Here is a 15,354-nt window from a genome sequence, read left to right as displayed (position 1 = left end):
AGTGTAAACACACGTCACTAACCAGCTTTATGCATGTGTACATTTTTATCTTATGATTATGTGAGCAAACACTTATAACACTACAGGTCACTTATAATGAGTAATGTGACAAAAGTTGCATAATCTCTTGTCTTTTCTTTGGTTGGAGCTTTCAAAACCTACTGATGTCATTGGGGGAATCTCAGTAAGCCTGAGTTACAAACTGGGGGCATAGAGTTTAAAATAGAATTGCCAGGCAGAGGAAGATCAAATGAAATATTGTTGTTGGATGTTGAGCCACTGTTTTTGGAGCGTGACCCATACAAGGAACTAAAAGTCATAATATCTCAGCATCTTTGACCATTTTGGCCATTCAAAAAAAATCTGTCTTTTGTGAGTCTCCCAACTTAACATGAAACATAATAAATACATACATAAATGACTCATACCATGTTTGGAGCTCTAAGGTTACATCAATTGAAGTCTTCCCCACTTTGTAAATAGCGTCCATTTAAACATTCAAGTCGTCACTACAACTGGGAAACAGTTTTTTGAAACCTCTAAGACTTTCCACTTAAAACTATGGAGACTTCACATCAGCCAAGTTCTAACGATCAAGTTAATGACACTGTAATTTAATTGATAAAGTGTTAAATTGCCAATTGTGTCAGCTTGTGGGCTTAGTCGGGGCACTGAAACAGACTAAATGTTTGAATCAAAACAACATGAGCGTATTGATTGGCTGCTCACCTATGAGAACTGGAGGAAATAAGAGGGTGGAGTTTGAGAGGGACAGCTATTATTGTGCTTCACTACCTCTATGTCGCATGTTTGCCAGCATAAATCAAAGACCTCCGGTTTCCTCTCCAGAGCCGCCATAAGATGGCCTGGTTAACTGTGGCTAATTCACTTCATGTAAACTAAACCCATGCACAGAGAATAATACTAGTGTCAAGTGACAGTGAGGGCGTTTCTTACAAAATGCAGCTCATGAAATCTAAATAGCCTTTTCCAAGTTCTCAGTGCTCTTCTGGTGGCACGTCCTTGGCGGCATGCCTAATCTGCGAATAATAGATGTGTAAATCAATTACAGCTATCCTCACATGACATCCTTGCACTGACCCCAGTTGTACTGTAAACCAACAAGCAATTAATTAATGTAAGCTGTTCTCATAGATACTGTATACTCCCACAGATATACTGTTGCACGGGTCACACTCACAAATATGCACACACATCAACAGAGACGCACATATATGCAACAAAATGAAGGGTCAATTTATTTTGATCTACTTCAGAGACTATATTAGCATGTTATTTGTTTTCAAGGAGAGCATGTACATTTTCATAGATGTTCTGAACTAGATTATCATATTTCCGTCTGCAGACCATGATGAATTACCATTAAGTGTTGAATACTCTGGTCAGGTGGGTTTGAGAGCCAGCTGCATGCATTATTTATGCCCATATGTATTATAGAGAGGTGGTGTAAAACCCTGAGTGGGAAATGGAGCTGACCCTTACATGCAGGGCCTTTTCAGGATTCAAGAAGTACAGCGCTGGGAGTCTTGGTGTGGTGTGGCATTGGGAATAAAGTGTTTTCTCCAGGTACTTTCCGATCTCCTTTCGTATGAGCTTATGCATGTCATATCTGACTATACATCCCAGACTGGTGTATGTAACCTGTATTCCACTACTGCAAAAATGCTTCCCTCAACTATGGGACAAATTAGCAATACAAATGCTAAATAAAGTCCTGTTGATGATTTTCAAAAGGCCCCTAATTGTTGCAGCCTACCTGAGTATGCTGCTGCTCTGCCACCCACTCATCCAACTACCAAGTAAATTGAGACTCAGCAGGGAGCTGCTAACAGAGTGAATGTGCTTTGTTTGTGAAGCCACTGTCTCTTTTTTTTCGCTCCCTTCCCTTTCTTTCTGTCTTCCTGTCAGGTCTGGGTTTTGTGCAGATTTGATGCTAGTCTTTCAAAGTATTTGGGCTATCCTTTTTGTCTCGAGTTGTAAATATAGACCCTTACAGATTACAGAATATTTCATCTAGGGCCAACCCTGAACAGACATTTTTCCAATATGAGGTTTTGTATGGAGTTTCACAAAGTTTTGAGGAGTTGAACTACAGGGGATTCTATTTTTGTTTTTGTTTGTTAGCTGCCAGATTTTGAAGAAGAAATAATGGATGAGGAGTGAATCATAAGGATGTACCTTGAAAAAGACAGTGGTGACTAGTGTTATCCATATAATATTAAACATATTCTCTCCTGTACAGCGTAAATCTCTTGAGACAGGCAGAGTGTCATATGAGGAAGCACATAAAAGCAACTGAGATTATAAATACGATGAAGCTTATCGCACACTCGTCAACACATAACTTGTATGGGTTATTTCAGTCCACCCAGACTGTCTCTTCTGCCTGTCAAGGCTACTGTGTTACCTGGATGATGGGTTTAATCAAGAGCTGGAGCAGACTGCTGTCTTCTCCCAGGGCAATCTCATCTGATCTTTATACTGTAATTAGTGGAGGCCAGAGCTCAGCAGACATATGTTCCTTTCATAATACAGTGCAGAAATCGCCAGCTGTGAGCACACATGCAGGCTCACACAAACACAAATCAAGTAATCCAGCAGCAACAGTGGAAGACACTTGACTACATAGATTAATATAATGATGAGAATGTCCTAATAACTGCTTAGATAATATTTTATACAGTCAGTGATGCCGAAGCTGCTGTTTTGCCTTCTGGTGTTCATTTTCTAAACTGCACTGTGACTTTGCAGTGAAATTAATTGACTTTTCATGCCTGCATCATCCACTCCATTTCATGAATGCTTGATTAATTTTAATATGTTTAACCTTAACCTTGATTAGGTTTAAACTGTACTAGACATTTAACTAATCCAGCAATAGTGTGATCGTTTTGCAGATTAAATATTGCAGAGGGATTGTATGTCTTATTCAATGTAGATCAACCATGCAGGTAAAAGAAGCACATATTCTTTATCTACGGGTCCTCTGTTGCCTTCAGTTATTCATATACTTTTTAATTGACACTAAGTGCAGCATGCTTGTATAGCTTATAAATAATTAAGAGTCTTTCTCTCAGTTCTTGGTATTTAAAAAAAATCACCAGGTACCTTCTTTATTTCTGGTTTCATGGTTTCATTGTGCAGGGCTTACATCAATGTAATGTTTATAGTGTTTTTTATTGAAATACTCTGGTTATGACTTAATAACTTGTGTTTGCAAGAATCTCAAAGGCAACCATGTTCTAGAGAGTTACAGTAGTCACTGAGTATGTGATTTATTGTGTCATGAAGCTCATTTAATCCAGTGGTCATCAAATCGACTCATAGTTGTTACAGAGACGTGGTGCTACAGCTCTCACTCCCTCGGGGAGGCTGACAGTTTGAGTCAACACAATCACCTGCAATGCAGGTACACACTTACGTAATGTTTCCCATTTCAAAGAAAGCCTCCGAGTAGGACGCTGTCCTGGGAAAATAGTTTTTGATGTTTTTATTGGTTCGTTCTAGGTGAAGTTTATCAAGAAGAGGAGCTTATGAAAGAATAGCTTATGAGAAGGCTTTGATGCAGCCTTTTAAAGACTTTTCAGGTTGTTTGAAACAGCTCTGCTCCTACTGTATCAGCAAGTTACAGAAAAGCTTTTGTTGTTTTGCTGTTTTTTTAGCCTCCTCTGTATCCCCAGTGTATTTTTGTCATATTGCTTATAATTTTGTTTAAAGGAAACTTTGATATAGGTGCCCTTGTGTTTACTGATTAATTTATTTTTTGCTGCATAGTAATTTGTGTGAGAAATGTGCTATTAAATTATGTTGCTTTGATCCTTTGGTCCTGCTGTAATAGCTGTTACCCTCCCCCCTGCAATGTTATAGTAGAAAATATCTCAGCACTTTCTGTAGAAACTCATTACTGTTTTCATCCTTTGGCTCCAATTCCCTTAAACACAACCCTCTCTCTCACATACACACAAACACACACAACCACCATCCACCTTATAGATAGCATATTATAGCTGTGCACCAACACGACAGGAGCCAACAGGGAAAAAGAAAAAAGTGAAAATTCTACCAAAACTCTGGGCTCTGTTTACCACATTATTGTGAAAACTGACAATGAAAGACTAATCCTAGTGATTATAATTGCATTCAATTCTAATGCTCCAGAATAAAATCTCTCTGCTGTTTGTCTACTGTCCAATAGTTGTAATACGGTTTAATGAAAGCTTATGGAGATAAAACATGGCAATGCTTTGAACATGTATTCTTCTGTGAGTCCCAGGAGATTGAAGCAGTTATCACTGTCATAACTTGAGCAGCGACTTGCTAATATGATTGTTTCATTGAGGCTAAAGTTGTTAAACCAGACTGAGGAGACAAACAGATCTGATCTGCCTGTCACACAGTTGCTGGGGCCCTGCAGTGTGTGTAAGTGGCAATGTTATGCTGTATAGTCATTTACAAGGTCGATACAACTGCAAAATAACATTAGACCAAGGTTAGGAAAGCACCTGCGATTTGTGAAAGCCTCTTTCTATTCATATTTGTATGAACGTTCATCAGATGTTTCAAGGTAAATGAAACAGGTGAAGATAAATCTATTGAAAGCAGGTTAGACATTTTTACGCCCTTAAGTCCTTGAATATCAGGAGTCTTCTGCTGAAAACCTAGCCTTAAGATGACAGTTATGACATCACTGTATATACAGTACATACAAAAGATGTGCAATTGTGTCTGACCATGTTATGCAACTGACGTTTACTGTACCTGAGAGATTCGGGAGGAAGGGAAAGCACCACCATCGCCCCTGGCTTTGTCGTGGACAGAAATAGCCAAGCAGAACCACTGTACTAACTAAAATTACATAGATTTGACTTGTCAGGGACCAAGTTGGAGAAGCGACAGCCACGCACAGCAAAACTCCCCAGGGCAGAGCAGTTGGTTGTTGTATGGTCCTGTTATTTTCATGATTTTGCTTTTATGGTCCATGAAACCTAAAACGTGTTTTATCACATAGCATTAGTGGTATATAGCCCTGCAGATAGTTTTATTTGTCCAGATTTTTGTGATTATCTGTCTATGAGCTCACTGATGCTTGTGCTTCTCAAAGAATAATTGAATAATTGAAATTCAACAGCAATGTGTCTTTCCAGAAACACTGTCCCGGTTATTCTGTAATCCCATAGACCTCACTGACAAAAGTTTTCATTAAATTCTATTCAATTCATTACTTTTCTTAATTAAAAATAAAAATACAACTTTTTACAGTGAGATTCGTGGATTATCTCGAGTTCCTTGTAAGAGATGGTGCCGGTTGTTGTCAGAAATCTCAAAAATCTCAGCATTGGGCAAATAAAAAGGCTGTCTTGCTGGATACGTATTATTTACTCTATATACTCTAAATTGCTAGATCAGATTGCCAGAATCTAAATTGTTGGTTAATATCCGGCAAACCTGCTTACTGGATCTTTCCAAGAGTTTGTCGGTTCACTTGCTGTAAAATCGCCTGATAGGAAAGGAATTGTTTAATGACGGGTCCAATTTTAAGGCACTGAGATTAGTTGGTCTGAAACTGCTTTTAAAATAGAATAGGGCTTTGCATTAAACCTCTTTAAACTCAAAATTCAGCATGGCTCACATTAAACATCTTTGATAATTCATGTATATAAATAGGGCTTTAATCCTGCATACGGTTCACAGGAGACTAGTTCAGGTCTTTGGCCACCAATCCGCAAATTTCAAGTCCCCACTTCAACTTTCCAATCAGAAAAACCTGCCTCTGCTTTCTCTCAAGCCTAATCATGAGCCGCTATGCCCGCTCTCTCCTCAGCTCTGTGTGTGTGTGTGTGTGTGTGTGTGTGTGTGTGTGTGTATTTGTCGGTTGGCTTGTGACAGTTCTGTTATGGAAGAGAAAGGGACGGGGAGTGATGGCCTGGTCCTGGCTGGCTTTGATGGACACTCTAATGGGAGGCTTGGATGAGAAGTTAATTGAATGGGCCACTGCTTAGTAGGAAGAAGAGTGGGCTGCTCCTCTTCTGTCGGAGGGCTCTAATAGCTTGGCCAGGCACTCCGCACAACCACTCAAGGGTCAGACATGAGAGAGCCCCCGTGATAACACTATATAGGCTGCTGTGTTTATGTTACTCCTGCCATTTTAAATTGCTTTTAAGATGGCATGAAACAGTGTATACGGAGGAAAGTTATCTGTAGGTAGATGGCTCGTCAGTGCCCTTGATGCACAGGTTGGTGTGCAATGAAGAAACTTTGTTGTCCCTTCACACATCTCTTAAATGAGAAATGGCTACATATCTGGGGAGGTGTAGAAGATCCTGGGAAATGTTGTGTTTTGATTTCACCCCCAATTTGAGACAGGAAACTTGAAAGAGGAAAAGGAAAAGCTCCTCAGTAATGTGTGGATCTGTGTTTATTATCAGGTTCACACAAAATATACTGTAAATACCCCTAGTAATACATTCTAAACACATTTACATGACATATATATGTGTAATGTAATGTAATATTGAGCTGCATAACTATTCAGACATGTTGAGTGCAAAAAGTGAGATTCAGATTCAGATTGCCTAAGTTGAGAACTAATATGAGAAATAAAGCTAAACATAACTGCGTGTGCTAAGTTACAGCTAACAACAAAAGCAGACTAACCTTCACATCACAGCGAGTGCACATGATAATTTATTCAGCCTGTTTGGAGATAAAGATTAAGCTGAGCACAACAGAGCACCTCAAAAATGCACACTTCTGTCCAGCGGCATGAAAAGCAGCAGCTGGGCTCCCGGCGACAAATATAGGAGAGAGCCTGTAGGTAAACAGATGAATAAGCGGATTTAGGCTACAAGAAGGGCGTGAAAGATTGCTCTCTCAGGGAAACAAACTCTTTTTGTCACATGCAGCACAGAGCAGCCCCATGTTTCCATAGAACTGAGTCGACAGAGACTGATGGACTGTCCCTTCCTCTCTTATCGGAGCTGCTGCAGCCCCACAACGTCTGGCTGCAGGCCTGCAGAGACCTTCTCCCTTTTTGTTTTCTCCATGTCAGACACACGTGGAATTAAATACACACTTATATACGTCCTTGCATGCACATTTGCACTTGAACATTACACAGTCTAACTTAAAGTCTTATAGTCATTTGCATAGAATTAAGGCCACACGCTGCTTTTTTACTATTTTTCAGCCACTCTAGCAGCGTGGCTTCTGGGGTGGCAATGTCTGTCAGTCTGTCGGTCCACCACTTCAGTCCAGACTGAAATATCTCAGCTACTAGTGGATGTATTGTAGAGCAATACATGATCCCCAGAGGATGAATCCTAAACACTTCAGTGATCCCCTGATTTTCATCTAGCCCCATCATCAGGCCAAAATGTTGCCTGCAAAGTCAATGATATCCTCAGTTGCACTTTGTTTTATTATACATTATATGTAAGTGAATGTTTATGTATGACTAAAAAAGACTTCTGATACTTTCCTCTGCACAGTAACACTTTGCACTATGGGCGCAACATTAACATACAAAATAAAACATATACAATTTTACAAGTATAAGTCATCACGTTTAGGGATGCAACTTCATCGATGATTACTTTCATGAGTGAGTCATCTGATGATTTTTTTTTTTTTTGTGAATTTTTGTTTGTCAATTAAGTGCCACAATACAGTGGAAAACACCCATTCCCAAGTTATCCACTCCTAACTTCTTCTTTTGTCTCAAAACAATTCAAAACTCAAAGATATATTGCATTTATAATCATGAAGAGCAGCAAATGCACATATTTAAGAAGTTAATAAATGCCTTAAATTATATATCAAAATAGTTACTAGTTACTTTTTCACTGATACTATTTTATTTTTAATCAGCTAATCATATCAGCATTATCCAAGCTGCTTCTTCTTTGTTCTGTAACAGACCTTTTACCTATTTGTGTGCATTATAAATGATACATTATATAAATTATTTCCCCCCCCCCCCCACCTGTATGGATTTCCCTAACTGGACTAAAATTCAGTTATTCACTATGCGGTGAAAGAACTCCTCTTTTTCATCTTTTCAGTCATCTTGTTCTACAGATGTGTCCGCCAGCTCCTGTCTGTTAGTTCATTCTGCATTGTTGTTTGCTTGCCTGTTTTCCCTGAGGGTTGGGAGGGCGTTTCACAGCAGATGAGCATATGGAAAACACAGCACTCAGGAGCACGTCTCAAGCATGTGTTGCTGATATTTTATTAAGTCTTATCAGTCTGTTGTCTCTCGTTTACCCACCACCCTTGCCAGGTTCAGTCCCAAGTCTGTCACTCAGCATTTAACTGAATTTCTAAAACACCTGTGGCCTCAGCTCAGGGGGGAGCTGTGAGACTTGATGTGTATCGATTTGAGCCTATATTCTATCATGAGCCTCATAATCACACACCCCCTCTCTAATTTCAGCAGCTTAGTACGACTTCCTCAGTTTCCTGCTATTTGTACATTTTCTATTTTTTACCTCCCTCTGATTTTTCTTGTATCCATTTGTTTTTCTTTTGACCATTTTGATCTTTACATTACTTTTCCTCAGTCTCCCTCCTACTTCTTTACTTTCTCCCTCAGTCCCCCACTCTTACCTTCCTCATTCCTCTTCTGCATTCTCTAGATTCCCAAAACCTTGTGTTTTTCTCCCCAGTATTGTTGCGTGAGGAAGTGGCCCAGCTTCAAGAAGAGGTCCACCTGCTGAGGCAAATGAAGGACATGTTAAGTAAGGACCTGGAAGAAACCCAGGGAGGCTGCACAGCCAATCTACTCTCCGCCACGGAGCTCCGTGTTCAGCTGGGAGACAAGGAGCAGGAGCTGGACCGTGCCAAGGAGGCCTTACAAGGTCAGGAGCCAACAAAGCCATCTTGTCGGCTCAACTAACCCAGAGTCATTTCTCTCCAACAGCTAACTTGCAAATACAGCTGCAAATACAGACCTGGAAATTGGAAGTTGTTAGAAGTAACTGGAAGCTACATCTAAAGCAAAAAATAACTAGACATCTGCCATTAATCCATAGTTTTAGTTTTGGTTGATTTTATATGCCATTTGATGACCTACTGTTCTTTACCCTAAGCAAACAAAAAGAAAAGTTGGGCCAATAAAAGGATGTTACTGTGGAAAAATGTCTACAAAATCTGTTTAGGTTTCATCTCTGATCATCAGATATTATCTGAATTTCATCTTGATTGTGCCAAACATATGAAGTATGTGCACACAAATGACATTTTCAGAGATAAACATGTTATTGTTATGTTTAGATTTTATTTTTGGGAGGGTCTGCACAGCTGACAGCGTTATAAACATACGTCTTTCAACATAATTCAGATGTGGGTGTCGCCCCAGAAAAGCAGCCAAGTATACTCCAGGTTCACTTCATTTTAATTAGGATGCATCAATCATGACAAAGAAGCTTAACTTTTAAATGTTAATGTGGTATTGATTAAGACTGAAATGCAATGCTGATTATGTAGCATGAGATTGCTTTTATTTCTTGTATGAAAACAAATCCAACTATTATGCCGTCCAACATTTCCCATCTTCACGAGACGAGTAAAAATATGTCAGTTCTGCATCAAGGATGATTGCTTCAATGAAAATAAAATGTTGTTGATTTAGCTGAATTGAGCACTACTACTTTGCATTGCTCTCACCTCTGCGCAGAGAATCAAATGGAGTGAGCTGCATGTTTGTACGCTGTGTTGTGTAACTGCTGTAAAACAGGTTTGGATGTCAAGTGTTAAATATGAAGATGGTGAACATTGACAGGAGGAATGCTTCCTGAGTGACAAATGTGTTCAGTTATGAAAAGTACTGGTTTCAGTCCTGCCTTTCTGTTGAGCACAGACCCTCAGGGGAGCATCATTATTATGTTTGTATGCAAAGAGCCCCACCAGTTGCGTCATCACTGTTGAGTTGTTTTTGGTAAGAGAATTTAAAAGAAATGGTGTCCAGTTGGTGTTCTCTCCAACAGGGTATCCACATGCCAGCTGAAACAGTCTCATTTATGAATGTGTAAGTGCTACTGTGCCACTTATCTTTTGAGAAGATTACATCATTTTCTCTGGGCCATTTCTCTCTGAACAAAACAAAAAATATGAGCTGCAGCCCCCCCATTAACAGAAGACACAGTGTCACCTAGTGGCTCATGGCTGCAGTTGCAAGCTTTGTCTTTTGGCTTAAAGGAAAATATAAAGGAAATATTGAAAGTATTTTTTTAGGTTTTACAGTAAAATTGGCTTTTAAATTACCCATTGATATCCACATGTAGGTGCTGCCAGGTGTGTGAATGTATTTATTTGTGTGTTGTAGCTATGAAAACTGACCGTAAGCGTTTAAAAGCGGAAAAGGGAGACTTGGTGAGCCAGATGCAGCAGCTGTACACAACACTGGAGAGCAGAGAAGACCAGCTGCGAGAATTCATACGCAACTACGACCAACACCGAAAGGTAACACATTTATTAGCTTATTTATTGTCTAAAAAAATCCAGTACCAGTTTGGCTATAACTTAATTGACAACAATTGATCTGTTATTGCAGTGACATCAGTAAAATAGTCCATCATGGATCCACTGTTTTTTACTCCTCAGTCAAGTTTGGAGAAAAAAGTAAAAGTTTTGAAAGAGATTATGACAGAAACTATAACTGTGATATGCTTCTTGACTCAAATTCAGAGCTCTGTTTTATCATTCAGAGTGAGATTGGTGGGGATTAACCATGTTTGTGTGTGTGTGTCTGTGTTGTGGAGGAGAGTGAGGATGCAGTGAAGGCCCTGGCTAAAGAGAAGGATATGCTTGAGAGGGAGAAGTGGGACCTGAGGAGGCAGACCAAAGAAGCCACAGAGCAGGCCAACATTCTTCGTACTCAGATGGATATGAAGGAGAACAGGGTCAAAGAACTGGAGGCTGAGCTAACCATGGTGAGTCACCCTGCACACAGACACAACTTTTCTGAATTAACTAGGGCACGTCTGCTGCCTAAGTGTCATTGTCTGGTGTGTATGACATAAATGCAAACAAGTTGTGGGCTTGCAATCCTGTCAGTGCATTCCTATCAGCTCAAACACATGCAGTGAGCTCCTCTGCAATATATCCTCATCCCTCCCTTCTCTCAAAGCATTTCTGAGGAAGAACTTCATGCCTCCTTTCTGTGTTGCTGTGTCTCGGTGTCTCAGAGGTACAGTTGTCAGTCTGTGTGTCATTAATCTCTCTCTCCTCCCTCGGCAAGTCACAACCACCCACAGATCCTCACATCAAGCTGCATCACAGATCAGATTTGTTGGCACATCAGTGCCAGAGCTACATCACTGTCAAGCAACCCAGCTCCAAAATATCATTCAACCGTCTTTTTCCTTCTTATTTCTCTCTATTTAAAATCTTACTGTTTTTAATGTTTGTGTAGACACTCATGTGATCAGTGTTTATGTTGGTTTATTTAAGACAACCCAAGTTCATTTACAACCCACAAAAAAAGTAACTTGGACAATCTTTTTTTGTCTGGAATGCATGGAGAAAAAATAAAGGCAGTATTAGACATTTAAAAACAAAATAAAAGCAAAGAAACATACTTTGTATTAACTTAAAGACGATTAAAATAATTTGTGTCCCGATATGAGTTGGTGTATTTGTTGTGATTTATTTGTGGAGCTAATGTATTTTTCCAGCAGCTTAAAATCATTCTGGCTGGTATCCTGATGCCCACAATTAATTTATTCCATTTATTCATTGTAATGTTTATTTTTTATTTTTACAAGGAGGTGTTTAGTTTCATTTTTAAAACTGTGATTTTTAAAACTATTTGCAAGTTCCTCAACAAACGAAACAATAAAACTATATAATTCATGACCCATTTTGTTATTATCAGCCGACTCACAGTTTTAGTTCAGTTTATTTATGTATTTGTTGCCAGACTACAGAACATTGTTGTCTTTCCTCTGTGATTTCTGTGATTACTGTAATGTTCAGTTTGGCTTTTCTCAGTGTATTTAGTAACACAATTTCTTTTTGTTATACAAGCCTGTATCAGTGTTAGAGCAGCTTCTCTGTGCAGTTGGAAGTGTTTGTTTCATAAGTTGTAGTAGTTGTAGTGGTAACATTTTCCTCAGTTATTTTTCTTTTTGAGAAAAACATCAACAATGTGAAGCAAATAATACATCACAACTTTCCAGAATTAACAAATCGTGTTTCAGGATAGTTGGTTCATAAGATTGAATGAATGACTGAAAGACATTTTAAAGACATGTCAATTATGAATTCTGTTCTATATCCCCAAGCAGACAAAGTTTAGGTGGTAACAGATTAGTGAATTGTACATTGTCTTTAACTTTAGCTCATGCCTGTTTTCTGTTTCTCTTGTGTATCTCAGGCCAAGCAGTCTCTGGCCACCCTGACAAAAGATGTACCGAAGCGCCACTCATTGGCCATGCCTACAGAGCCTGTGGTGAATGGCAGTCAGGAGTGGGTGATGCAGGCCGATCTGCCACTGACGGCTGCCATCCGACAGAGTCAACAGACCCTCTATCACGGACACACAACTGACAGACAGGGTAGGCTCTCTCATCTGCTCTGCCTCTCTATGCTGCGTGGTGTTGCTTTTAAAGGCTCAATATACTAATAGAGGGTTTCCTGGAAGTTTCTAATACTAACTGCGGGTGTGAATATGTGTGTGTGTGTATGTACATATGTGTGTATGTGGCACCTTCAGCTGTGGTCAGGATCAGCCCCTGCCACTCTCGCCAGCCCTCCGTCATCTCTGATGCTTCTATGGCCGATGGGGACCGCTCATCCACGCCAAGTGACATCAACTCACCTCGTCATCGGACCCACTCCCTCTGCAATGTAAGAGCTGCCTGGCCCCCTCGACCAAGTAATCACACCTCCCTCCTCTTTGTCTTCTCCTGTTTGTGTCTGTCCCTCTGTCCTGTCGTCCTGCTGGGTGTCAGCCTGCCTGCTTGGTGGTGGTGGTGTTATTTTGCATTTAACTCACTTTAAAACAAGTTTGACATTTTGGGAGATAAGCTCATTCGCTTTCTTTTCCAGAGTTTGATGAGAAGATTGATACTGCTATCATATTAGAGAGGGGTATCGATCTTTTCAGCAAGAAAGTGAATAACTGTATTTCCCAAAATGCTTTACCTCAGCCATATGAGAGGATTATCTCTTGCCTTACTAACCTTAGTTTTCTGTCCCTTCTGCCCGGTTTAGTCCATGGAGGACCTGGAGGACCAGAAGCGTAAGAAGAAGAAGGAGAAGATGACTCTGGGATCTCTGTCACGGGTGTTCGCTCGGGGCAAGCAGCGCAAATCACTGGACCCCGGCCTGTTTGATGGTACAGCCACACCTGATTATTATATAGAGGAGGATGCCGATTGGTGATACTGAGTGTGTGTGTGTGTGTGTGTGTGTGTGTGTGTGCTTGTTTTGAAGTATGAATATGTGTGGATATCCACCTAGCTTTAACTATGTGTACAGAGCGTTTTGTGCGTGGGGTTGATTGGGGGGGGGGGGGGGGGGGGGGTGTAAATTTTAAAAGAAAAGCCTAAAAGAGACTGCTATCATAAATGTACAGTATATTACCCTCAAATTGTATGTTTGTAAATTAGATATATATTTATAGATGTACATGTATGCATCTGTATATATGTTTACATGCATATAAATATATACATGGGGTTATTATAATGTGTAGACATGTTTATGCTGTATTATCTTCGAAATGTCTCAATGTTTTATGTTTGTTTTTGTTTTTTTTATAACTGGAGACTTGAAGGACTGCTGTTCATATGTAAATAGGAGTTATTGTGAAATTAGTGTTTTTACTGTCAATGTCATTTGGCTTTTGTTACGTTACAGTTGCTTTTATCATGCTTTTCATTGATTTCTAAGTTTCTTCTTATTCCCAAACTTAACTGGCCTATTTCCTATTATGACAGAGGAGGCATTGCCTGATTGGCTTGGAAAGAAATGGATATTTCACAGTTTAATTCACCAAATTTGATTGTTTTAAACATGCACACTTTATATTTAGACCTGACTGTGGTACAGTTAGACTTTGAGGTTTCTTTCATTTGCAACATATCACAATGTGGACGGCAAGGATCAATTTTATGATGGAAATAATTGCCAACAAGTGTTTTAGAGTCAGTCTTTCTTAAAAAAATGACTTACACTGACTTGAATACACAAACAAAAATAAACAGTAATGCATTTCCCAGCACACCTCTTGTCTGCTGTAAAACCATGTGCAAGTGCCAAAGGTTAAACATTCATCTTTGAAAATTCTGCGCATCACTCTGTCAATGTTAGCGCTAGCTTCGTAACATTGTTTGTGTCTGACTCATCTCTTACAGAGAGCTATCTAACATGTGCCAATATGAGACGAAGGAATGTGCATTAAACACCTGCATGATCCCTATGTGTTGCTTTGGTTAGATGTCCATTCATTGCCAATTGAATTAATAATCTCCACAATCCTCTGTTGCTCCCGTGTTGCCCTGTCACTTTACCAAGTTATTTTTCCTTGCATTATGAATGCACGGTCCCCCTTTTTTCCTTTTGCTCTTTTTGTTTTGCATTGTGTAGAAGCCCTCCTCACTTCTTGCAAATGTGGCTCTAATAGTTATTTGTTAAATGCTTTGTTATTTAGGAGATGTTGCGTAAAAGATTAAATCTATTGAAGTATTTTATTTAAAAAACGACAAACCAGAGGTAACTTCAAATATTTATCTGCTGCAGTTGTTGCAGCCAGATGTCAAGGAGGTTTTAGCATTTTCAAAATGAATATAATTGAAATGAAATCTTATTTTAAAAATAAAACTAGTAACTGAATACATACTATGTGGCCGTTTCTGTTCCATGAGTAATCTTGTTCTTGTGTCCCAGTCTAATGTGTCTTTCCCTCTCCTGCCATTTCTAATGGCATTTCTCCTGCCAGTGAGTAACTCCTCATCTGTGATTACCAGCTGTCTGTTTCTGCACTTTGGGGATTATTCATATCACTCAGGTCCATTGGAAAACTTATATTATGTGGAAACTGTTTTGAAAGATGGTGGACTTTGCATGAAGTACTTTTGTCAGCATGCGGGGACGAATCAGGTAAACACACAAGTTCATCCTGGATTTGTTGGTTCAGTATGAATCAGTGTTTTCCTGTGTGTTGAGACGGACCGTTAATGGGCAGGAGCATGATGTTTTATGAATAATCCCTGTGTCTCTAAACATTATCCTAATGGTCTTAAGTCCCCTCATGATCATCTGATAGTTACTGAGGCATTTTAACACCTTCACTAAACATAGTACTGTAGTTTAGAATTAACAAAACATCTA

The 15,354-nt window shown here is 39.5% G+C and overlaps 1 protein-coding gene across 2 annotated transcripts in view; it reads left to right on the top strand.

The window, feature by feature from the left end:
- The window catches only part of kaznb (kazrin, periplakin interacting protein b), a 90,600-nt gene extending 75,749 nt beyond the window's left edge, over positions 1–14,851 (top strand). Inside the window, exons 5-10 of one of the 2 annotated variants that reach the window (XM_053315286.1) lie at positions 8,685–8,876; positions 10,343–10,479; positions 10,779–10,949; positions 12,395–12,575; positions 12,734–12,867; positions 13,234–14,851. In XM_053315286.1, the coding sequence (XP_053171261.1) occupies positions 8,685–8,876; positions 10,343–10,479; positions 10,779–10,949; positions 12,395–12,575; positions 12,734–12,867; positions 13,234–13,404 (986 nt within the window). In that variant the 3' untranslated portion in view covers positions 13,405–14,851. Of the gene's footprint in view, positions 1–8,684; positions 8,877–10,342; positions 10,480–10,778; positions 10,950–12,394; positions 12,576–12,733; positions 12,896–13,233 lie in introns of both variants that reach the window. The other variant, XM_053315287.1, reaches the window with a different exon arrangement.
- Positions 14,852–15,354: the final 503 nt, after the last annotated feature.

This window comes from Scomber japonicus, chromosome 3 (assembly GCF_027409825.1).
Source record: "Scomber japonicus isolate fScoJap1 chromosome 3, fScoJap1.pri, whole genome shotgun sequence".
NCBI classification, from domain to species: Eukaryota; Metazoa; Chordata; class Actinopteri; order Scombriformes; family Scombridae; genus Scomber; species Scomber japonicus.
This window is presented reverse-complemented; position numbering and strand designations above follow the sequence as displayed.